Source organism: Chiloscyllium plagiosum, chromosome 23 (genome assembly GCF_004010195.1).
Source record: "Chiloscyllium plagiosum isolate BGI_BamShark_2017 chromosome 23, ASM401019v2, whole genome shotgun sequence".
Taxonomy (NCBI): domain Eukaryota; kingdom Metazoa; phylum Chordata; class Chondrichthyes; order Orectolobiformes; family Hemiscylliidae; genus Chiloscyllium; species Chiloscyllium plagiosum.
In genome coordinates this window covers 3,168,146-3,193,973 of record NC_057732.1, presented here as the reverse complement: position 1 = coordinate 3,193,973, position 25,828 = coordinate 3,168,146, and the positions used below count along the sequence as shown (strand labels likewise).

At 44.8% G+C, this 25,828-nt stretch overlaps 1 protein-coding gene across 1 annotated transcript in view; it reads right to left on the bottom strand.

Annotated features, from left to right (window-relative positions):
• LOC122561441 overlaps positions 1–25,828 on the bottom strand; it is a 133,298-nt gene that overhangs the window by 90,812 nt on the left and 16,658 nt on the right. The window contains exons 4-7 of the mRNA XM_043713183.1: positions 14,239–14,301; positions 11,487–11,534; positions 11,231–11,330; positions 9,503–9,724 (exon numbers count right to left, since the gene is read on the bottom strand). Of these exons, the coding sequence (XP_043569118.1) occupies positions 9,503–9,724; positions 11,231–11,330; positions 11,487–11,534; positions 14,239–14,301 (433 nt within the window). The remainder of the gene's footprint in view (positions 1–9,502; positions 9,725–11,230; positions 11,331–11,486; positions 11,535–14,238; positions 14,302–25,828) is intronic.

Genomic DNA, 25,828 nt, shown 5'->3' with positions numbered 1-25,828 from the left:
GGTCACGCACTCACCAACACAGGTCACACTTTCACAGACACAGGTCACACAATCACAGACACAGGGCACACATTCACACACACGTCACACTATCACAGAACAGGTCACACACACACACACAGGTCACAGACTCACCGATACAGTTCACACACTCACAGACACAGGTCACGCACTCACCAACACAAGTCACACAATCACTGACACAGGTCACACATTCACAGACACAGGTCACACACTCACACGCACAGATCACACTCTCGCAGACACAGGTCACACACTCACAGACACAGGTCACGCATTCACACACAGGTCACACTCTCACAGACACAGGTGACACACTCACAGACGCAGGTCACACTGTCACACACACCGGTCATACACACACACACAGGTCACACTCTCACAGACACAGGTCAATCACTCACAGACATAGGTCACATACTCACACATATGAGTCACGCACTCACACACACGTCATACGCTCACAGACACAGGTCACACACTGGCACTCATGAGTTACACAAGCACACATCACACACCCACCGACATGGGTCACTCACACCCACAGGTCACACTTTCATGTACATAGGTCTCGCATACACATCGCATACACATACACAGGTCACACTCTCAGACATAGGCCACAAACACACACACGGTACAGGTCATACACACTCAAAGACACAGATTATATACTCACAGACATGGGTTACACAATCTCACAGACACTGGTCTCACACACATACGGGTCACACACACATAGACACAGGACACATGCTCACTCACAAGGATCACACGCACATATACACACACAAACACACACAAATGGATCACACACAGACACAGGTCATACATTCTCACAGACAGAGGTCACATATTCAAAGACACACGTCACAGACTCAAAGGCATGGGTCTCACATGCACACACATATACGTCACACCTTCTCACAGATACAAGTTACACTCTCACAGGCATAGATTACACCCTCACAGACACAACTCACACTCACACACATGGATCATAAAACTAATAGGCACAGGTCACACATTCACAGACATGGGTCACACACTCAGACACTGATCACATACTCACCGATACAGGTCACACACACAGGTCACTCACACACAGACACAGGTCACAGGTACCACACACAAAAACACACACACACACAGACTCAGGTCACACAATTATAGACATGGGTCACACACACACACACCACACATTCACAGACATGGGTCTCACACAAACACGGGTCACTCACACACACACACAGATCTCACACGGATCTCACACTCACAGATAGTGGTCACACACTCAGAGAGACTTGAGTTTCACAAACACACACATGGGTCACACACTTACAGACATGGATGTGACACACACACACATACAGATACAGTTCACGCACTCTCGTAGACACTGATCACACACTCACAGATTGGTTACACACTCATTGACATGGGTCCGACACACTCATGCACACTGGTCACACACTCACCAACATGGTTCACACACACACACACAAACACACACACAGACATACATACACACACGTGTCATACACTCACTGACACAGGTCATATACCCACAGACATGGGTCACATAATCACACACACAGGTCATTCACAGACACATGTCACGCACACGCCGGTCATACACAGATTTGTATGGGTCATACACACAGGCACAGGTCACCCACATACAGGCCACACAGTCAGAGAAACAGGTGACACACTCTCACAGACACAGGCCACATGCTCATAGACAAGGGTCACACATTCACAGACACAGGTCACACATTTACGACACATGGGTCATATTCACAGACATGGGTCACATACTCTGACACTGATCACACACTCACAGGCATGGGTCACACACTTAGACACAGAACAAACACACAGACACAGATCACTCACTTTCGTAGACACTGGTCACACACTTACAAACAGGTTACACACTCATAGACATGGTATCACACACTCACAGACTGGTCACACTCTCACCGGCATGGTTCACACACCACACACACAGGTGTCTCACACACAAACACACACACGGGTCACTCACAGACACAGGTCACACGCACATGGGTCACACACTCACAGACACTAGTCACACTCTCACACACACACACTCACAGACACTAGTCACACTCTCACACACACACACACATGGTTCACACACTCACAGAAACAGATCATACATACTGACAGACAAGGGTCTCTCACACACACTTGGGTCACACACTCAGAGAGAGATCACACACACACAGATGCAGGTCACACGCTCTCTTAGACACTGGTCACACACTCACAGACATAGCTCATATACACGCACACAGGTTACACACTCATAGACATGGGTCTCACACTCACACACACACACAGGTCACACTCTCGCAGACACTGGTCACACTCAGACACAGGTGACACACTCTCACAGTCACAGGTCTCACACACACATAGGTCACACACTCAGACATGGGTCACACACTCATACACATGTGTCACACATATAGGCCTGGATCACACATTCAGACACAGGTCAGACACATACACGCAGGTCATACACTCACAGACATGGGTTACACACTCATACACATGGATCTCACACTCAGACATGGGTCACACACTCATCGGCAGAGTCACACACTTAGACACAGATCACACACACAGTCATGGATCTTACACACACAGATTCAGGTCACACACACACATAGGTTACATACTCACAGACAGGGGTCACACACTGTCACAGACAAAGGTCACACACACACATGGGTCACACACTGATTGACATAGATCACACACTCAGGCATGGGTTACTAACTCAGACACAGGTCACTAACTCAGACACAGGTCACAGACATACATGTGAGTCACAGTCACACACAGGTCACATACTCTCACAGACACGGGTCACACACACACACACACACACACACACACACCTTTAGTGATGAGCAATTGGAGGATCATCAAACCCAACATCAAATGTGAATACTATAGAACATCCCAGAAGAATAGGAAACTTGGTGAAGGTGGAGAGGTAGCATTGTTAATCAAGGACGGCATTGGAACTCTAATTAGTGATGTCCTTGGTTCACTGACAACACTAATGTAGGGAGGGAAGTATGTTACAAGCAATGGCTTAGTGGCATTAAGGCTAGACTATTAATCCACAAACTCAGCTAATATCTGGGGACTACTCATGGAATCATTCCTTACAGACAATGCCCCAGACACCACCATTACCATCCCTGGACATTCCCATCAGAGTTGGCAGCACAGTGGGATACAGTTGGGAGGGAGTTGCCCTGAGTGTGTGATAGAGTCAACATTGACTCCAGAGTCCATGAAGTCTCATGGCTTCAGGTTAAATATGGGCAAGGAACCCTCCTGCTGATTACCATATGCCAGCCTTGCTCAGCTGACGAATCAGTACTCCTTCATGTTGAACAACACTCAGAGGAAGCACTGAGGGTGACAAGGGCATTCGTCAAAGATAAGTCAGAATGTAGGGAAGAGATAGAGTGTTTACTGACATGGTGCAATAATAACAATCTCTCTCTCAGTGTCAGCAAAACTAAAGAACTGATCATTGACTTCAGAAGGAAAGGGGGACACACCCCTCAATGGAGCGGAGGTGGAGATGTTCAAGAGCATCAAGTTCCTGGAAGTGACAATAACCAACGACCTGTCCTGGTCCTCCCATGTGGATGTGATGGTCAGGAAAGCACAACAATGCCTCTTCTTCCTCAGGCAGCTAAGGAAATTCAGCATGTCTATAAGGACCATCATCAACTTTTACAGATGCACCAATCAAAGCATTCCATCTGTGTGCATAACAGCTTTGCGTGGCAACTGCTCTGCTCAGGACCAGAAGAGACTACAGAAAGCTGTGTGCACAGCCCAGGCCATCACACAAGCCAATCTCCTATCCACGGACTCCATTTACACTTTGTTGTTGCAGAGAAAGGTTGCCAACATCATCAAAGACCCCTCCCACCCCAATCATGCCAGGCAAAAGATACAGAAGCTTAAACACACACACCAACAGGTTCAAGAACAGCTTCCTCCCTGCTGTTGTTAGACTTCAGAATGGACCTCTCTAATTTCAATCTAATGTTGATCTGGCTTTAATGCACCTCCTGTGCAGCCGTAACCATGTCTGCCTCGTTGTGTCTAAACACCTGATGCTCTGTGTCCTTGTATGTTCTGATCTGCCTGTACTGCTCACAAAATAAAACTTTTCACTGTACTTAGGTACATGTGACATCAATAACTCAAATCAAAATGTAATCTAGGTGGGGGATTTCAAAGTCCACCACAAACAGTGGCTTGGCAGCAGTACCTACTGATCGAGCTGGTTGGGTCCTAAGGGACATAGCTGCTCGACTGGGTCTGTAGCAGGTGGTGAGGGAACCAACAAGAGGGAAAAACATACTTGACCTCACCTTTAACAATCTGTCAGCTCTACATTCATCTGTCCATGACAGAATTGGTAAATGTGACCATCACATAGTCCTTGTGGAGATAAGGTCTCACCTACACACAGAGAATAACCTTCATTGTGTTGTGTGGCACTATCACCGCGCTAAATGGGAGAGACATTAAACAGATCAAACAATTCAAGACTGGGCATCTATGAAGCACTATGGGCCATCAACAGCAACAGAAATATACTCCAGCACAATATACAATCTCATGGACTGGCATATTCCTCCATTCAACCATTACCATCAAACCAGGGGAGAACGTGTTTGGAGCAGTACCAGGCATATCATAAAATGAGGTGTCAACCTGGTGAAGCTATTAAGCTGGAAGTACTTGATGCCAAAGCAGTGAGTGATAGACAGAGATACCAACCTAGCATACCAGCTAATAGATAAGGCTGCAGCATTCACAGCAATCCGCAGCCAGAAGTGCCAAGGGGATGATCTATCTTGGCCTCCTCCAGTCCCCAGCATCACTGATACCAGTCTGCATTCCATGTGATATCAAGAAACAGTTGAAGACACTGGATACTGCAAAGGCTACAGGGGCCTAACAACATTCTGGCAATAGTACAGAAGAATGGTGTACCAGAACTTGCCACTCCCCTAGCCAAGCTCTTCCAGTACAGCTACAACACTGGCATCTATCCATCAACATTGAAATCTACCCAGTTGTGTCCTGTACATGAAAAGCAGGACAAATCCAACCCAGCCGATTACCACCCATCAGTCTACGCTTGATCATCAGTAAAGTGATGGACGGCGTCATCAACAATGCTATCAAGCAGCACCTGCTCAGCATATAATCTGCTCAGTGATGCCCAGTTTGGATTCTGCCAGGGCCACTCAGCTCCTGACCTCATTACAGCTTTGGTTCAAATGTGGACAAAAGAGCTGAATTCCAGAGGGGAGGTGAGAGTGACGGACCTTGACATTAAGCGGCATCAAGGAACTCTAACTCAACTGGAATCAATGGGTATCAGGAGGCAAACTCTCTACTGGTTGGAGTCATTCCTGACACATAGGAAGATGGCTGTGGTTGTTGGAGGTCAGTCATCTCAGCTCCAGGACATCTCTACAGGAGTTCCTCAGGGTAGTGTGCTAGGACCAACCATCTTCAGCTGCTTCATCAATGACCATCCCTTCATCATAAGGTCAGAAGTGGGGATGTTCGCTGATGATTGTACAGTGTTGAGCACCATTCACGACACCTTGGATATTGAAGCAGTCCACATTCCAATGTTATAAGATCTCGACAATATCCAGGCTTGGGCTGACATGTGGCAAGAAACATTCACACCACACAAACACTAGGCAAAGACCTGGTTGAGACAATCTAACCACCATCCTATATTATCATCACTATCAATATCCTAGGGGTTACCATTGACCAGAATCTCAACTGGGCTCACCACATAAATACAGTGGCTACAAGAGCTGGTCAGAGGCTTGGAATACTGCAGTAACTCACCTCCTGACTTCCCAAAGCCTGTCCATCACCTACAAGGCACAAGTCAGCAGTGTGATGGAATGCTCTGCATTTGCCTGGATGAGTACAGCCCCAACAACACTCAGGAAGCTAAACAGCCCACATGGCACCACATCACAAACATCCACTCTCTCCATCACCAACGCGCAGTAGCAGCAGTGTTTACTGTCTACAAGATACACTGCAGAAATTCACCAAAGATCCTCAGACAGCACCTTCCAAACCCATGACCATTTCCATCTAGATGGACACGTGCAGCAGATACATGGGAACACCATTACCTTCAAGTTCCCCTCCAAGCCACTCACCATCCTGACTTGGAAATATAACATTATTCCTTCACTGTCGTTGGGTCTAAATCCTGGGATTCCTTACCCAAGGGCATTGTGGGTCTACCTATAGCACACGGACTGCAGTTATTCAAGAAGGCAGCTGACCACCTTCTCAAGGGGCAACTAGGGATGCGATTTAAATGCTGGCCAGCCAGTGAAGCCCATATCCCAAAAGTGCATTAAAATTATATTTAATGGTGTTGCCATCTCTAATTTACCCACTATCAACATCCTGATGGTTACCATTGACCAGAAACTCAACTGGACTCACTGTAATAAATACAATGGTTACAAAAAGCAGGTCAGAGGTCAGGAATCTTGCAGCGAGTAATCAAAGGGAGTAAATTTGGGGAAGTGAGTTATTGTCCAGTAAATTTTTAAAATGCTGTGACGAGGAAGGAAGGATATTAAGTGAGTGAACAAAAATCTGCCTGATAGTGTGTAACGTGGGAAAATGTGAAGTTGTTCATTTTGGCAGGAAGAGTGAAAAAGCAGAGGTGTTATTTAGATGGAGCACAAGGTGCAGAGGGACTTAGATGGTCTAGTGCATGAGTCTTAAAGGGTTAGTAAACATGTCATCAGGAAGGCTAATGGAATGCTATCTTTTATTGAGATGAATTGAAGTTAAAGGTAAGTTGTCATGCTTCAGTTATACAGTTGGTGCATGCACACACACTTTTACATACACATACACTCACGCAGACCCTCTCTCATACACACGCTCTCTCTCAGACACACATACATACACCCCCAACACTCACACCCATGCACTCACCCTCCCACAGGCTTACCCTCTGTCACACTCACACACACATTCTACCAAGCATACACACATACAAACACACACTCTCTCATATGCACTCACACTTACACGCATACATTCACTCTCTCTCTCCCCTCAATGCAAACACACACACACAGACACAGACACCCCCACACACACCCCCACACAGACACAAGTCTATGGGGAGATTTTGCATTTGCAGAATTGTATTTTCAGATACATTCTATTTTTGCTCAAAAAGCGCACAATCTGCAGGCAATCAATCCTTATAGCATTTTATAAATCCCTACTTTGGAAATAGAACCAATCTGACTCAACATTGGGATACAGAACAGACTTTAACCTCACACCTTTAATGTTTTGTCTGAGCTGAGATGTCACCTTTTTCTGACAAAATCTTAACTAATCTGGAGAATGTGACTTAAAAGAAGTTCTGGGATTTACATATTAATGAACTGAAACTTGCAACCCATTCTAAAAGATGAAAGACTTAACAGCAACTTAGGTTTGTTCAATGTATCATTTCAGTTGCATGACACTGTGATCTTTTGCCATAAATTCTGTGTCTTCTGATCCTGTCCCACTAGTTACCTGATAAAGGAGCAGCGCTCTGAAAGCTAGTGCTTCCAAACAAACCTGTTGGACTATAACCTGGTGTTGTGTGATTAATAACTCAGCTGTACAGGGCAGTGGTGAGTCCACATCTCAGAAACTGTAAGCGGTTTTGATCTCCTTATTTGAGACAGGTTGTAAATGTGCTTGAGGTAGTTCACAGGTTGATGTCTGGAATGAATGGGTTGTGTTACGATAATGGACTTGTTTCCACTAGAGGTTAGGGGAATGAGTGATAACTGATTGAAGTTTATAAGATACCAATCAACGTAGACGTGGAAAGATTATTTCCTCTTGAGGGTGAGTCCAGAACTAGGGGACACTGTTTTACAATTGGTGAGGAGATCTTTTCTCAGAGGGCTGTGTGACTTTGGAACGCTTTGCCTCAGGAGACAGTGGAGTTGGGGGTCACTGAATATTTTAAGGTGGAGGTGTATAGATTCTTGTTAGGCAGGGGGTCCGGCAGGGGATCAGGCAGGGGATCTGACGTTATCAGAGATGGATGGGCATGTGGAATTCAAAATACAAACAGATTGACCGTGACCTTGAACACTGGGGGCTCGATCTCTGCTCCTATTTGTACATTGTGAACCGTCTGGATCAGCTTCAGGAAGCTGTCAGTGAGAGGGATGGAGTCGGTGATTAGTGAAAGCAATTTGTGATTGAGATGAGCTAATGACTTCAGTCTGCCCAATATTTAACTGAAGAACATGTAGGTTTGGAGGGATATGAGCCAATGGAGGCAAATGGGGCTAATTCAGTTTAGGGATGAATTGGGCCAAAGGGCCTGTTTCCATCCTATTTAACATTTATGATTTTATCCAGTGCCGGATGTCAGACAGTGTAACCTACCAGCACCAGGGGAGGTGCTGAGGGAGGTGGCAGTGAGGTAGCGCTGAAGCGTCAACAGCGTAAGGACTGAGGGACAGTTCAGGGATTGGGAGTAAAACACAATCAGAGGTTTCAGTGCAATTCCTCTCCAGCCACCCTCCCCTCTTTCTATCTGTCACACTCATGGCATACCCCCCTCCCCTCACCATCACTCTCCCCACCCAGATTACCTGCAAAATTTTAACTGATCACCTGCAGGACAACTGCAGTAAAATCCACCTCAAATCTCCATTGTCTGACCATTTTAGTCGGAAGGTACGCCCTTGCGAAGATTTGAGTTTCCAAATGGCTTTATCCTCACAGCAAATCAATTGGTTGAGGTTTCAAACTCACTTTGTGGGAACTCCTTACAACAGGCAGACCCCCTTACAGCAGGCAGACCCCTTACAACAGACAGATCTGTTGGCGGCTCAGTGGCTCAGTGGTTAGCATTGCTGCCTCCCAGCACCAGGGTCCCAGGTTCGATTCCAGCCTCGGGTGACTGTGTGGAGTTTGCACATTCTCCCCGTGTTTGCTCCGGTTTCCTTCCACAGTCCAAAGATGTGCAAGTTAGGTGAATTGGTCATGCCAAATTGCCCATAGTGTTAGGTGCATTAGTCAGAGGGGAAATGGGTGGGTTACTCTTCAGAGGGTTGGTGTGGACTGATTGGGCCGAAGGGCCTGTTTCCACACTGTCGGGAATCTAATCCTACAGTAGACAGATTCCTTACAACATACAATTTCAGAGAGGAGAGTGAGTGTTGAGCTGTAGCTGATCAAAGACTCACTTTTGCCACCATGTCAATCATATCACCTTGTTCCTTCCTTTGTTAACTCTAAACATCTTGCCCAAAACACTTAGCTCTGTGTTACCGAGTCATGGATAAAGACGTCTGTCTCAATGTCTGAAGGATACTAAATGATGGCCGACCCATCATTCAATGCATAATGCAGCTTACTTAATGCAGGGTTCTCCACTTTCAAATTTGGAATGATAGGTTTCCCATCCTTTACAAGTGGCATCTCTGGCATTGCCAAGTATTTCCTGAACCTCGGTTCGATTTTGGCCTCTTCATAATGCAGCAGAATCACTGGCTTGTCAAATCCATATTTCATCATCATTGCCTTTTCAAAATTGCTGAATAGAAAGCAGAGGAAAACATTAGTTAGGTGTCGTAGGGGAAGGGTTTGAATAATTAATAAGTGTTGGAACAGGTACACTAAAATCCTTTGGACCTGGTGCTGAAACTTGGTCTTGGTACTGAGATGACCTTTAACCCCAAAGCAGTACAAAAAGGAAAATGTCAAATTTCTCTGAAAACTCTGAGGAATCTGTAATTGTTTTTAAGAAAGTTTGAAAAATGATTTTTAACAATTTGCTTCAAATCTGAAGAGCTCAATTATAAGTTTTTTGGATAATGACAAATACTGGTCCATGTGACCTGGCAACCCCTCGACCTGGAAGCAGTACTGAAAGGATGGCTATTGAGGGAAAAAAATTCATTTGCCTGGCAGATTCAAAGCAGAGCAACATGCTGAGGTGCTGGAGAGTGAAAAGCAATCATGTTAGAAATATAGACATGAACAGAAACTATTTTTATTTTGCTATAATAAGCTGTAGAGCAGGAGCCAGCATTTGGTGAACATTGTAAGATTCAGCATGTGGTGCATGTGAGAGACAGAGAAAGACAGGCAGATGCCATGGTAGGCAGTGCTGCCAAAGGCCACTGAACCATGCGGATTATGTGCATTTGGGGCACAGTAAAGTCTGACAGCACTTAAAGAGCTGTATTTAGTGAGGGCTCATGTTCAGCAAAGGGCTCAAAAGAAACCTGTGCCCAACTAATATGGGGGCAACTGAACCATCATTTGGTTCTATGTAATTGGGACTCAGGGAAATCCTAGAATGGACACTGTATATCTCTGCATGGTGAGGGCTTAGAGAAGTCTTGGGAGCCATGAGGGTTCAGAATAAGTTTTGTGCAAGAATAACTCAGACCAGCAGGGAGCAAGGTTTGAAAACCAACGCATCATATTTATTTTGCGCAACTGAGTTAAAGTAGAAACAAATCTGGGGCAATATGTGTTTGGTGAAGTTCACTGTTTGTTTAAGAATACAGTTGTGCCTGTGAGTAAATGCTGGAGGGCAGTATCCAAGAGACCAAGGGAGCCAAGTCCCAGAAAAAGAAGGTGAAACATTAGGGCATGAGCAATATTGAGGCAGACTGAGATGGAGTAGTTCTTGAGGAAATTTGAAGGCCAAGTCATCTAAAGTGAAGAATCGTAATCCCTTATGACGCTTTAATGAGATTTAGTCTCTCATAGCATCCCTAACATTGTGTGTGTGTCTGACTACTCAGCTACAGAGTAAAACAGCTTCTCTTTGAGTACTGCTGAAAAAGGACACAATTTACCAACAAATCAGAGCTCTCCTCTCATCCTGTATAAATGTGGGTTTTCCCACTGAACTCTGTCTTCGTCTTCTGTTTTGATGAGTGCAAGATTAAGAGCTTTGACCAATAATGTCTTCTTTCAGCAATACACAATTTCTCCTTGGCAACTCTATCAAGATCAATTACTGCAAGAATTTGATTACCCCGAACACACTGAAATATCAAGAAATGATTTTTAAAAAAATATTTACATCTTTGCATTTTCAGCTTGAAGTTTCTCCAACATCAGGGTGTATATCTCCCTCCAGTTCAGTTTTGCAATGGTTTCATCATATGTTTTAGTAATCCACCCTAGCAAACAACCAAAGGAAGGTAATTAATGCAGTGACAGTAAATATTAAAGGATCATTCTCAGGCACTGACATGGATTATTGCTTATTCTGCTTCATTGATTCAGAACTAAAAGGATTTTACAATTTTTCTCTATCCTTAACAAAAATGCCTTACCTTGATCCAGGTAGACTTTCGATGAGATTGAGAAATTTATTGTGTACCCTAGAAATTAAACAGAAGCAAAATTTCAAACCAAGTGCTTTCTGGATTATTGGTACATTTATCTCATTGCTACTTATTTATGAGAACGAGGAAGTGAAACCTTAAACTTAGACTGAGGTCAATCGGGAGTAATATCTGGAAACACTCAATACCTAAAGAATAGTGGAATTCCAGAACCTTCTCTCCCATAAGGCTGGGGAACAACTGGAAGTTTCAAATCTGAGCTAGGATGAAAAGTGATTGGCGTGCAATTTGGGCTAGTTCATTCATGAATATTTATCATTTATTTAAATGTAACCAGGGCTACCCAGGTCTTCTGGAAAGCCAAAAGCCAAAAAACTGCCACATCCATTTTCCTGCTGGTTGACTATCCACGTGATCAACTCCCACAACTGGTCACACCCATTCCACCTCTCCCATGAATTCTGACCTGGTCTCTGACCTCCCTCTGACCTCAAACCTCACCCTTTCTCCCACCATTCGAGCCTTGCCCATCTCTCTCTCTCTCTCCTCCCCCCTTCTCTACACTCACCAGTTGCTGACTGCCCACCCACCTGACAATCGATCAAACTCTCATTCTGCCTGGCTTGGAAACAGAGTCAAAACAATCAAAGAAAACTCCATTTATTTATACTTGGGGCCCTAATCTCTGCAGGCAAGAGGAGATATTACAGGGTCTTCTGCCTTTTGTTTTCCCTCCCCTATAATCAAAAATGCCCTCAATCCCATCTTCTCCATTTCCCACACCGCCACACTCGAATCCCTCCCCCGCCCCCAACCACAACAGGGATAGACTGCCCGGTCCTCATATTCTCCCCCCCCCACTAATCTCCAAATCCAGCGTATTATCCTCTGCCATTTTGGCACCTGCAGTCAGATCCCACCTTCCCACCCCTATCTGTGTTCTGCAGGGACCATTCCCTCCGTGACTCCCTCATTAAGTCCACACTCCCCAACAATCCTCTCTCCACACCTGGTACTTTCCCCTGTCCCCATGGTGACTCAGTGGTTAGCACCGCTGCCTCACAGTACCAGGGACTCGGGTTCAATTCCTGCCTCAGGTAACTGTCTGTGTGGAGTTTGCACATTCTCCCCATGTCTGCACCCCCATTTCCTCTGGGTGCTCCAGTTTCCTCTCACAATCCAAAGATGTGTAGGTTAGGTGAATTGGCCATGCTAAATTGCCCATAGTGTTCAGGGATGTGTAGGTTAGGTGCGTTAGTTAGGGGTAAATGTAGAGTAATAAGGTAGGGGAATGAATCTGGATGGGATACTTTTCAGAGGGTCAGTGTGAACTTGTTGGGCCAAAATGGCCAGTTTCCACACTGTAGGGATTCTATGATTCAATGAAATCCTGCGCCCACACTTCCGCCCTCACCTCCATCCAAGGCCCCAAAGGATCATTCCAAATCCGGCAGACATTTACTTGCATCTGTTGCTCTTAATGTGGTCTCCTCCACATCAGAGAGACCGAGCGCAAACTTGCGGAACGGGTCAGGGAACATGTCTAGTCTGTGTGCCCCAACCAACCCCACCTTCCAGTGGTCATCCCCTCCTACTCTCCCCTGGTGACATGTCCATTCTGGGCTTCCTCCACCACCTAAACATGGCCTCCCGCAAACTGGAAGAAGAACTCTCAGCCCCCTTCCCTCTCCCCAGCCTTGATGAAAGGTTATGCCTGAAACGTTGACTCTCTTGCTACCTGACCTGCTGTGCCTTTTCCAGCACAACACTTTATCGACTCTGACTCTCCAGCACCTGCAGTCAATAGACAATAGACAATAGATGCAGGAGTAGGCCATTCTGCCCTTCGAGCCTGCACCACCATTCAACATAATCATGGCTGATCATCCTTAATCAGTATCCTGTTCCTGCCTTATCTCCATAACCCTTGATTCCACTATCCTTGAGAGCTCTACCCAACTCTTTCTTAAATGAATCCAGAGACTAGGCCTCCACTACCCTCTGGGCACAGCATTCCACACAGCAATCACTCTCTGGGTGAAGAAGTTTCTCCTCATCTCTGTCCTAAATGGTCTAACCCATATTTTTAAGCTGAGTCCTCTGGTTCGGCACTCACCCATCAGTCCTCACTAGTGGGTGTTAAAAACAAAGCAACAGGGAATCTGCTGGTTCTTGGACATTGTTTCCGCAACTCACACATTGAGTAAAACACTCAATAGGTCTTTCAGCTCATTTCTAGTTAAAGAAATTTCACTGTGAGTACAATGGCTGCTAATATTTCACAACACCAAAGTAACTCATTGATTATCTATTGTTATGATTGCTATATAAATGCAACGGCTGTGTATATGTAAAAATACCAGTCAGATTACCAGAACACAGCTTAACAGAGGCACTTTCTGATAGCATTGCTGCCTCACAGCGACAGGGGCCCAATTCCACCCACTGTCTGTGTGGAATTTGCACATTCTCTCCGTGTCTGTATGCGTTTCCTCTGGGTGCTCCGGTTTCCTCCCACAGATGTGCCGGTTAGGGGGATTGGCCATGGGCAATTGCCCATAGTGTTCAGGGATGTGTAGGCGAGGTGGATTGGCCATGGGAAATGCAGGGTTATGGGGATAGGATGGTGGGGCGGGTGTGGGTGGGATGCTCTTCGAATGGTCACTGTGGACCCAATGCACCAACAAGCCTGCTTCCACACTGCACACTGATTCTATAATGGAAAGAAGGTTTCTTTTACCATGTAAAGGGCTCGATTTGCTAGATGTATCATGTTCCTGAGCTTTTTTTGCTTTCTTCACTTCTGAAACAGTGACAGAAAAGAAAATTTCAATTCATTGTGTTGTTTATAAAAATTGATCTGGCATGACCAGCGTGGAAAACAAACAACTGACCCTCCCATCCCTCAATGTCCCTCCCATCCCTCAATGTCCCTCCCATCCCTCAACTGACCCTCCCATCCCTCAATGTCCCTCCCATCCCTCAATGTCCCTCCCATCCCCCAATGTCCCTCCCATCTCTACCTTTCTCCATACATTGACTCAGTACTTGTCTGTTCAGTTGGTAGCTCCCTCACCTCTGATCAATACAGACATGTGCCTCAGCCTGGAGACTTCAGCACAAAATCTAGACTGACACTCGAGTGCAGGCTTCAGAGGGTGCTGCATTGTCTGAATTATTACTAGGTCATTCGTCCCCTCAAGTCTGTTCTATGATTCAGTAAGATCATGGCGGATCTGACTGTGGGCTCAACTCCACTTAGCTGTCTGTTCCTATAAACTTTGACTGCTTTGTCAATCTTTTAGGAGAGGGACATCAACACACAGCAACATGTGAAATTTTTTAAAAAGTCACGAATGGTGATTTTTGCAAATTATGAACCCGGCTGGCCTTGCGAATACAAGGCACATGATTCCTTTTAGTTAAAAGTAATTTTACTTTTCTTTCTAACTACAGGTAAGCAACAATTAGATTCACAGTGGATGAAAGGTGTTCAGTAAGATTTAACAGTACCTGATAGTTAGCAAAAGCAGGAAAACAGGAAAAAGTGGAGTATCTCAGGTCAATAGCAGGAAACTACAGGTTAGTTAGTTTAACATCTGTCATGGAAAAATGCTGGCATATTTAAAAAACTACAGAAAACTGTGTGCACAGCCCAGATGATCACGGAAGCCAATCTCCCATCCATGGACTCTATCTACACATCTCGTTGCCATGGAAAGGCTACCAACATCATCAAAGACCCCTCCCACCCCAGTAATACTCTCTGCCAACCTCTTCCGTCAGGCAGAAGATACAGAAGCTTGGACACAGGCACCAACAGTTTCAAGACAACTTCTTCCCTGCTGCTCTAGACTGCTGAATGGACTTCTCTAATTTCAATCTAACATTGACCTTGCTTTTGTGTACCTCCCATGCAGTCATAGCCTTGGATGTCTCTGAGTAACAACCTAAGCTATGTATGTCCCTGTTTGTTATGGGGAGAAAGTGAGGTCTGCAGATGCTGGAGATCAGAGCTGGAAATGTGTTGCTGGAAAAGCGCAGCAGGTCAGGCAGCATCCAGGGAACAGGAGAATCGACGTTTCGGGCATAAGCCCTTCTTCAGGAATGAGGAAAGTTTGTCCAGCAGGCTAAGATAAAAGGTAGGGAGGAGGGACTTGGGGGAGGGGCGTCGGAAATGTGATAGGTGGAAAGAGGTCAAGGTGAGGGTGATAGGTCAGACTGGGGTGGGTGGTCCAGGTGACCCAGAGGTGTTCTCTGAAACGCTCCGCAAGTAGCCGGCCTGTCTCCCCAATATAGAGGAGGCCACATCGGGTGCAGAGGATGCAATAGATGATATGTGTGGAGGTGCAGGTGATCTGACTGTACTGCTCACAAACAAAACTTTTCACGTACTTAGGTAAATGTGTCAAATATTTCCTAGAATGCCTACAGTGCAGAAAGAGGCCATATGACCCATCAAATCTACACCAATGCTCCAAACAGCATTCCACCAAAACCCTGCATTTACCATGACTAATCCACCTAACCAGCACACTAACAGGCAATTTAGCATGGCCAACCCACTTAATCTGTACAGCTTTAGATTGTGGGACAAAACCAGAGCACCCAACAGAAATGCACGTAGGCAGAGGGAGAATATGCAAACTCCACACAGACAGTTGCCCGAGGCTAGAATCGAACCTGTGTACCTGGCTTTGTGAGGCAGTAGTGCTTACCACTTGGCACCCTATTTTGTTAAGCAGAAAGCCTCAATGCAATCATGCAGTTTATTGGTCACTGCATTGAGTACAGGGGTTGGCTTTACAGGACATTGGTTAGGCCACTTTTGGAATGCTGCATTCAACTCTGGCCTCCCTGCAATAGGAAGGATGTTGTGAAACTTGAAAGGGTTCAGAAAAGATTTACAAGGATGATGCCAGGGGTTGGAGGGTTTGAACTATAGGGAGAGGCTGAATAGGCTGGGCTGTTTTCTCTGAAGCATCAGAGGCTGAGGGGTAATCTTATTGAGGTTTATACAACCACAAGGGGCATGGATAGGGTGAATTGCCAAGGTCTCTTCCCTGGGGTGGGGGAGTCCAGAACTAGGGGGCATAGGTTTAAGGTGAGAGGGGAAAATTTTAAAAGGGACCTAAGGGGCAACTTTTTCACACAGAGGGTGATGCATGTATGAAATGAGCTGCCAGAGGAAATGGTGGAGCTGGTACAATTACAGCATTTATAAAAGGCATCTGGATGCTGGTACAATTACAGCATTTATAAAAGGCATCTGGATGGGTATATGAATAGGAAGGGTTAAGGCCCAACTGCTGGCAAATGGGACTAGATTAATTTAGGATATCTGGTTGGCATGCACAAGTTGGACTGAAGGGTCTGTTTCAGTGCTGTACATCTCTATAACTCTAGGACTCTAAACAGAGTCAACATGGTTTTGTGAAAGGAAAGTCATAGTCGAGTTTTTTGGAAAGGTAACAAGCAAAGTGAATAAAGGAGAACCTGTGGATGTGGTGCAATTTAAATTCCAGAAGATATTTAACAATGTTTTATATCAAACATTACCAAGAAAAATAAAAGTTCATTGATGTAACACAATAGCAAGGATAGAAGTTTGGGGTTAGCTAAAAGCAAACAGAAAGTAGATATAAGAACATAAGAACATGAGAAACAGGAACAGGAGTAGGCCATCTGGCCTATCAAACCTGCTACACCATTCGATAAGGTCATGGCTGATCTTTTCAGGGACTCAGCTCCACTTACCCACCTGCTCACCATAACCCTCAATTCCCTTTCTGTTTAAAAATCTATCTGTCTTTGCCCTAAAAATATTCAATGAGGTAGCCTCAATTGCTTCACGGGGCAGGGAATTCCACAGATTCACAACAACTTTGGGTGAGGAAGTTCCTTCTCAACTCAGTCCTAAATTTGCTCCCTTCTATTTTGAGGCCGTGCCCCCGAGTTGTCCCTTTACCCACCAGTGGAAACAACCTCCCTGTTTCTACCTTATCTATTCCCTTCATAATTTGATATGTTTCTATAAGATCCTCTCTCATTCTTCTAAATTTCAATGCATATAATCCCAGTCCATCTTCATAAGATAACCCTCTCAATTCCAGAATCAACCGAATTAACCCTCCTCCGCACCCCCTCCAGGGCCAGTACATCCTTTCTCAATTAAGGAGACCAAAACTGTACACAGTACTCCAGGTGTGGCCTCACCAGCACTCTATACAGCTACAACATAACCTCCCTATTTTTAAACTCCACCCCTCTAGCAATGAAGGACAAATATTCCCCCATTGGCCATCTTAATTTCCTGCTGCATCTGCAAACTAACCTTTTGTGATTCATGCACAAGGTCCCTCTCACAACAGCACGCTGCATTTTTTACCATTTAAATAATAGTCCATTTTGCAGTTATTCCTACCAAAGTGGATGACCTCACATTTACCAACATTGTACTCCATCTGCCAGATCCTTGCCCACTCACTTATCTATATCCCTCTGTAGACTCTCAGTGTCCTCTGCACATTCCACCACTCATCTTAGTGTCACCTGAAAGTTTGACACACCATACATGGTCCCCAACTCTAAATCATTTATGTAAATGAGTCACTTTCAGTTTCACAGTAAGTGGCAAATGGTATGCCACAGAGGTTAGTGCTGGGTGCCTCAACTATTAACAATTTATATTAATGACTTAGATAAAGGGGCCAATGGATTTGATGCTAAATTTGCTGATGACACAAAGTAGGAAAGTAAGGAGTGAGGAGGAATCTGCAAAGATTTATAGCTAGGTTAAATGAGTGGGCAAATATGTGACAGACAGAATATAATGTCGAAAAATGTGAGATTGACCACTTTCATTGGAAGTCACCATGTTGCATTTATGCACTCTATAAAGATCACTAATGACATTATCTATGGATTCTCTGGGTGCTGAATGCTTCTATTAAAACCTGTTTTTGTCAAATATTTTATTGGTTCTGAGGGTGAAGCAATTGCCAAAGAGTTTCAGTACTTTTTCAAAAGTATCTGCTTTTTTTAACCTCTTGGTGAGCTAACATGCAGTTTATACTCTTAATTGTGTATTGAAGTGTATTTACTTGTTCAGCTTCTTATTTAGTGGTTAATTTTCTATATCTTGAAAATTATTTTCTCCAAGATATCAAATTCAATCCTCTATTTTGGCCCATCTCTGAAATTGTGTTCCTATCAAAATTATTTGTGATTTCATGTTTTCCTAATGTGATTCTATATTTAGCTTGATTAAAAGACTTCTTTCACATTAATTGTACTTTGGCTACTCTTTACCAACATTTTGGAGGATTTTCCTACATTTTTGCGCCTAAATTGAATGATCCCTGCCTTCCCATTGTTAGAAGAGTTCCATAATTTTGGATGTAAAAATTGAATACTGGCTTTATAGTGGCTCCATCTATTAAATAAATCCCACTATAATCACAGTTTTACAGAATAATTCCTGCCCCTTATGGTTCAAATAAGTTATTCCTGCTTGCATCATGGCTCTTATGAAGGATATCTACTTTTCCTGAATAAAGTCTCCAAAGCTTACAGTTCCTGTTAGAACAGGTCTGCTTACATTTTACATCTGTCAGAAGTTCTCACTTTAATTACTGGCTTTGTGAGGTCCACGCGATCTTGGGTTAATATTCATTCTTGAGTCAAAATGTGTGGTGTTGGAAAAGCACAGCCGGTCAGGCAGCATCCGAAGGGTAGGAGTTCATCAGGATGAAGAGCTTATGCTTGAAACATCGACTCTCCTGCCCCTCGAATGATGCCTGACCGGCTGTGCTTTTCCAGCACCACACTTATCGACTCTGATCTTCAGCATGAACCATCCTCATTTTCTCCTAGTTAATATTTATTTTTTTCCCATATGGAGCCTCACCTCTGACCTCTGACTCAAAATACCAATGCCTTGCAATGCAGTGTATGATGTGTATTAATAATGTTCTGTCTCCAGAGAGTGAGCTAACTCTCCAGCTCTGAAATGCTTTTCCTATTCATTGGTGTATTCTTCCCTGCTGAAGATGTCACCTTTAAGTTCTTCAATCTTCATCCCTTCCTTGCCACTGCCTGCGCTGCCTGAGCAGTAACTTAGATCTGGTTCTGAAGATCTCGCTCTGCTGTTCAGCATGTGTTGTGCGGGCAACTATGTTTTATGGTAATCCCACAGGTTTCAGTGTTACTAACAAACATGTTCGGTGGTACTCTGTGAATCAGGTTCAGGAAATCTACATACACAACATCAACCTCACTGCCCTCATCCTCTATCCTTGTTACCTCCTTGAAAATCTCAAAAATGGTTTGCTGGCAACACACCTGTGCTGATCATGCTTGTCCAGCATTCTATTTTAGTTAAATGAGGATGGGGGAATCCTGAGATCAGCATAATTAAGGGGGGGGGGGGGGGGGGAGGTCTCCCATTTAAAATGGGAATGAGGAGATTTTTTTTCTCTCAGCGAGTCGTGAGCCTTTGAAGTTCCTTTTCCTAAAGAGCTGGGGATGGGGGTGGGGGTAGAGGCATAGAATACTTTTAAGGCAAAGTTGCATGGATTCCTGATTATCAAGGGAGTCAGAGGTTATTGAGGGTAGGTAGGAGGGTGGGAAAGAGTCCTCAATCAGATCAGCCACAATCTCATTTTGGCCTCCTCCTGCTTCTATTTTGAGTGTTTGTATAATCCTCCTGCACTGAGGTGCACCCATTTATCTAAGGAGGATTGAAAGATTGTGGTCAGTGTCATCACAACTTCCATCCTCCAACAGCATGTGTGAATGATTCATATTAAATACCAGCAACTCCAGTGTCTCCTCTTGCATCAACAGTTATGTCAAAACTGCTACAGAACAAAATAACACCAATCAAACTGCTGCTCCCCAGGTTGGAGGATCTCAATCACAATATTGCATTGAGACCCTGGAGCAACCTCATGATAATGTCACTGAGCTGCACATCACTGAACATAAATGCCACAGTGCAGGTCAGTTCGAATACTCTGAAATGTGAGACTAGAGGGATCACTCCAGGAAGACACACTGGAGGAAGAACCTGAACACACAAAGTAGACAGTTTAGTCCTTACCTAATCTAACTAAGAATGGGGTCTGAGTGATGTGGACTATGGCAAGTCTGAGAGTAAGGTAGTTGATTTGGAGACTAGGGTGCTGAATCTTAATAAAGAAAACTATGAAGATATGAGGCGTGAGTTGGCCTTGATAATCTGGGGAGAGCTACTTGAAGGGACGACAATGGATAGACAATGGCAAACATTCAAGGAACGCATGGAGGAACTGCAACAACTGGCTGGCCTAAAAGCGAAATGGGTAAGATGGCCAATTCATGGCTTACAAAGGAAAGTAGAGATAGTATCTGATCCAAGGAAGAAGCAAACAGATTGGCCAAGAAAAATAATAGGTCTGAGGATTAGGAGCAGTTTAGAATTCAGCAAAGAAGGACCAAGGGATTGATCAAGAAGGGGAAAATACAGTATGAAAGTAAGGTTGCAGCGAACATAAAAACTGACACTAAGAGTTTCTATAGGTACGTGAAGAGAAAGAAATTGGTGAAGACAAATGTAAGTCCCCTACAGACAGAAATGGGGGCATGTATAATAGGAGACAAAGAAATGGCTGAGCAATTGAATATATACGTTGGTTCTGTCTTCACAAAAGATGAGACAAATCAGATTCCAGAAATGTTGGAGAACATAAGATTTAGTGAGAGGGAAGAACTGAGGGAGATCAATATTAGTAGAGAAATGGTGCTGGGAAAATTAATGGGATTGAAGGCAAATAAATCCCTAGTGTCAGAGGGGATTGCCTCTAGAAGTGTCTCTAGAAATAATGGATGCATTGGGGGTCATCTTCCAGGATTCCACAGACTCTGGAACAGTCCGTACAGATTGAAGGTTAACTAATGTCACTCCAATATTCAAAAAGGGAAGTAGAGAGAAAACACGGAATTACAGACCAGTAAACCTAACATCAGTAGTGGGGAAAATCCTCAAATCCATTATCAAGGATATTACAGCAGAGCATTTAGAAAGCAGTGGCAGGATTAGACAGAGTCAGCATGGATGTATGAAGGGGAAGTCATGTTTAACAAATCTGTTGGAATTCTATGAAGATGTAACTAGTAGAGTTGACAAAGGGGAATTGGTTGATGCGGTATATTTGGACTTTCAAAATGTGTTTGACAAAGTCCTACAGAAGACATTATTGGGCAATATTAAAGCTCAAGGGAAGTGTATTCAGATGGATAGAAAGCTAGTTTACAAAGAGAAAACAAAGAATAGGAACTAATGGGTCATTTTCAAATTGGTAGGCAGTAACTTGGGGTGCCACAGGAATTGGTGCTAGGCCCCAGCTATTCACAGTATATATTAATGATTTGGATGAGGGAACAAAATGTAACATCTCAACGTTTGCAGTTGGGTGGGAGGGTCAACTGGGATGAGGATGCAGAGATCCTCCAGCATGACCTGGACAGGTTGGGTGAATGGGCAAATCAATGGCAGATGCAATATAATTTGGATAAATGGGAGGTTAGTCACCTTGGAAGTAAATACAAGAAGGCAGATAACTACTTGAATGGCTGTAAATTGGGAGAGGGGGGTGTGCAGCGGGTCCTTGTGCACCAGTCGCTGAAGGTAAGCATGCAGGTGCAGCAGGTGGTAAAGCAGGCAAATGGTCTGTTGGCCTGCACTGGGAGAGGTTTCAAGTACAGGAGCAGTGATGTATTGTTGCAGTTATACAGGGTTTTGGTGAGGCCACAGCTGGAATAAATAGTGTGTGCAATTTTGACCTCCTTTTCTGAGGAAGGATGCTCTTGCTCTTAAGGGAGTGCAGTGAAGGTTTACCAGGCTGTTTCTAGGGATGGTGGAACTGACATAAGAGGACAGACTGACTAGGTTAGGATTGTTTTCACTGAAGTTCAGATGAATCGGGGGATCCAGAGTAGTTTTTGTCATTTCTACCGTATACAACTGATACAGTAAAAACGAGAGCGCGCTCCTCCTGGACTGAGGGTATTACACAGGTAACGCAAACTACACAATTGTACATGACATAAAGTGCAGAAGAAGTGCAAAACACACAAGTTACAGTGTAACAGAAGAATGATAAATAACAGACATCTTTTTAGCAGCAGTTCAAAGTCATGCAAAGAATTCCAGATGGGAAAGAGTCCGATCATATAGTGTTAAGGAGCTTGATAGCTCAGGGGAAGAAACTGTTGCACAGTCTAGCTGTGAGAAACCGAATGTTCTGGTATCTTCTGTCAAATGCAGGAGGGAGAAAAGTTTGAGTGAGGGGTGTGTGGGGTCTTCCACAATGCTCTTAGCCTTTCAGATGCAGCACATGGAGTAAAAATCTGTAATGGAGGGGAAGAGAGACCCCAATGATCCTCTCAGCTGTCCTCACCATCCGTTGTCGAGTCTTACAATCCAAGATGATGCAATTCCTAAACCAGGCAGTGATGCAGCAGCTCAGGGTACTCTCAGTGAACTCTCTGTAGAATGTAGTGAGGATGGGGGATGAGAGGTGGGCTTCACTCAGCCTGCGCAGAAAGTAGAGATGCAGTAGAAAGTAGGAATCACATAGAGACTTATAAAATTCTAATAGGACTAGACAGGGTAGATATAGGAAGGATGTTCCCGATGGTAGGTGTGTCCAGAACCAGGGGTCACAGTCAAAGGATTCGGCTTGGACTATTTAGAATAGAGATGAGGAAACATTTCTTCAGCCAAAGAATGGTCAGCCTGTGGAATTCATTACCACTGGAAGTAGTTGATGCAAAAATAGTGCATGTATTCAAGAAGCAGCTAGATAGAGTACTTTCGGTAAATGGGATCAAAGGTTATGGGGGAGAAAGCAGGATTAAGCTATTAAGTTGGCCGATCAACCATGATGATGAATGGCAGAGAGGCTGGAAGGGCTAAATGACCTCATCCTGCTCCTATCTTCTATGTTTCTTTGTTTCTAATCATGTGAGAATTCCAGGGAGGGCCACCTTGATGTCAGGAACAACTCACTACATCCTTTATGTTCAGAGAAATTCTAGCTTTTTATTTACTTTACTAATGGCACAATGCGTGCAATAACATTCAGCTTCTAACCATTCTAAAATGCCAAACAGGTGAGAAGTCTTGATGGAGGTCAGAGTGGTTACCTTGTGACTCCAGACCACTGCTTGCTCCAAAGGATGAACCAGGCTGCATCTCCCGGCTTTTCACTCACTCTCATAGCACTCACTCACTCTGAGCCTGTCTGGTTGCCTTGCATTGCTCCCTCAGCCAGAGACACCAAGTTTATACTATTTCTGACAAGTCTTGCTGGGTAGTGCAGACACAAAGCAGGGAAGTTTGTCATTGTTGTCAGCAAGCCTCAGTCAAGTCAAGGGGGATAGCCTTCACTCAGAGGGTCCAGGACAATAAATCAAGGGCAGTCTCTGACACCAGCCTTGGACGCAGTCAGGCAGGCACTTGGAGCAGTTAAAGTCAGGGTTCTCTCCTTGTAAATGATGAGGGGGTGAATGGAGGGCAGCTCCTCAACCATCATTATTCTTTCTGCCCTGTTGTAGGCTCCCTTCCTCTGGGATTGAGAGAGGGAGAGGCAGAAATTTGGGGAGATGCAAGTGAATGGTACATCGATTACTGTTGATGCAGGGTTAGTGATTTTGAGGGTCAGGCTGGGTGAGAGTGAGTGAGGGAAGATGTTGTGGATAATAATGACAGCCATAGTGCCTTGGTGGGACATGGGTGCAGTCACAGGGAGTGAGGTGTGAGGTATCGGGAAGAAGATGGTGTCACTTACAATGGCAGAGTGGAGAAGGACATTGTGTTTCTTCCTACAGCACTTGCCATTCCTCCAGACGTTGAGACTGCATTGACCCGGGTGGCAGTGTCAGACCAGGCTGGGCATTCCTGATGAAGGGCTTTTGCCCAAAATGTCGATTTTCCTGCTCCTTGAATGCTGCCTGACTTGCTATGCTTATCCAGCACCACTCTAATGTAGACTCTGGGCATTGGTCAGGTCTTGTGCCTTCCATCCCATTCAGAAGGATTTCCAGGTAATAGGCCATATAATAGGCACAAATTTTCCCTTGTCTTCCATGTCTGGTGCAGAATGGACTGAATCAGACATGAGTGACAGGTCGGTAGTTAATGAGGCAAGTTTACTAAGATGGCGTTTTCTAATCAACCTGTTCAGAGATGTTATTACCCACCTCTGGAGCAGTCGTGATTTGAACCCGGGCCTCCTGGCTCAGAGGGAGGGATACTACCACCAAACCACAAAAAGCCATAATTTTGGTAAAGTATGGTGAGAAAACTCAATAGGTTTTGCAGTGAAAAACTTTCCAAGAGAATGCGAGAATAACTCACATATAGACAGAAACATGAAAGATCCACCCGATTAGAAAGTGCCTGGTTTTTCCATGATTACCTTGTACAGCACTTGGGCAGCACGGTGGCTCATTGTAATGCAGTGCTGCTTCACAGCACCAGGAACCCGGGTTTGATTCCATCCTCGGGCGACTGTCTGTGTGGAGTTTGCACATCCTCCCTGTGTCTGCGCGGGTTTCCTCCGGGTGCTCCAGTTTCCTCCCACAGTCCAAAGATGCGTCAGGTGAATTGGCCATGCTAAATTGCCGATAGTGTTCAGTGATGTGCAGGTTAGGTGCATTAGTCAGGGGAAAATATAGGATAATAGGGTAGGGAAATGGGTGAGTTACTCTTCGGAGGGTTGGTGTGGACTTGGGCCAAAGGGCATGATTCCACACTGTAGGGATTCTATAAAGCTCAATGTATGCTGGACTGTTACCTAAAGGCTACTCCCTAAGACAGTTCTTGAATTTGCCTTGTCCTCAACTGGTCTGTAAAGACCTCAAACTCACAGTGTGAAACCAAATCATACACAGGCCAATACTGCGATGTGAGGCCCCCATCACCACTACAATGGGAGGGCCCCATCACCATTACATTGGGAGGGACCATCGCCACTACATTGGGAGGGACCATCACCACTACATTGGGAGGGACCATCGCCACTACATTGGGAGGGACCGTCACCACTACATTGGGAGGGACCATCACCACTACAATGGGAGGGACCATCACCACTACATTGGGAGGGACCAGCACCACTACAATGGTAGGGACCCATCACCACTGCAATGGGAGGGACCATCACCACTACATTGGGAGGGACCATCACCACTACAATGGGAGGGACCATCACCACTACAATGTGAGGGACCAGCACCACTACATTGGGAGGGACCATCACCACTACATTGGGAGGGACCATCAC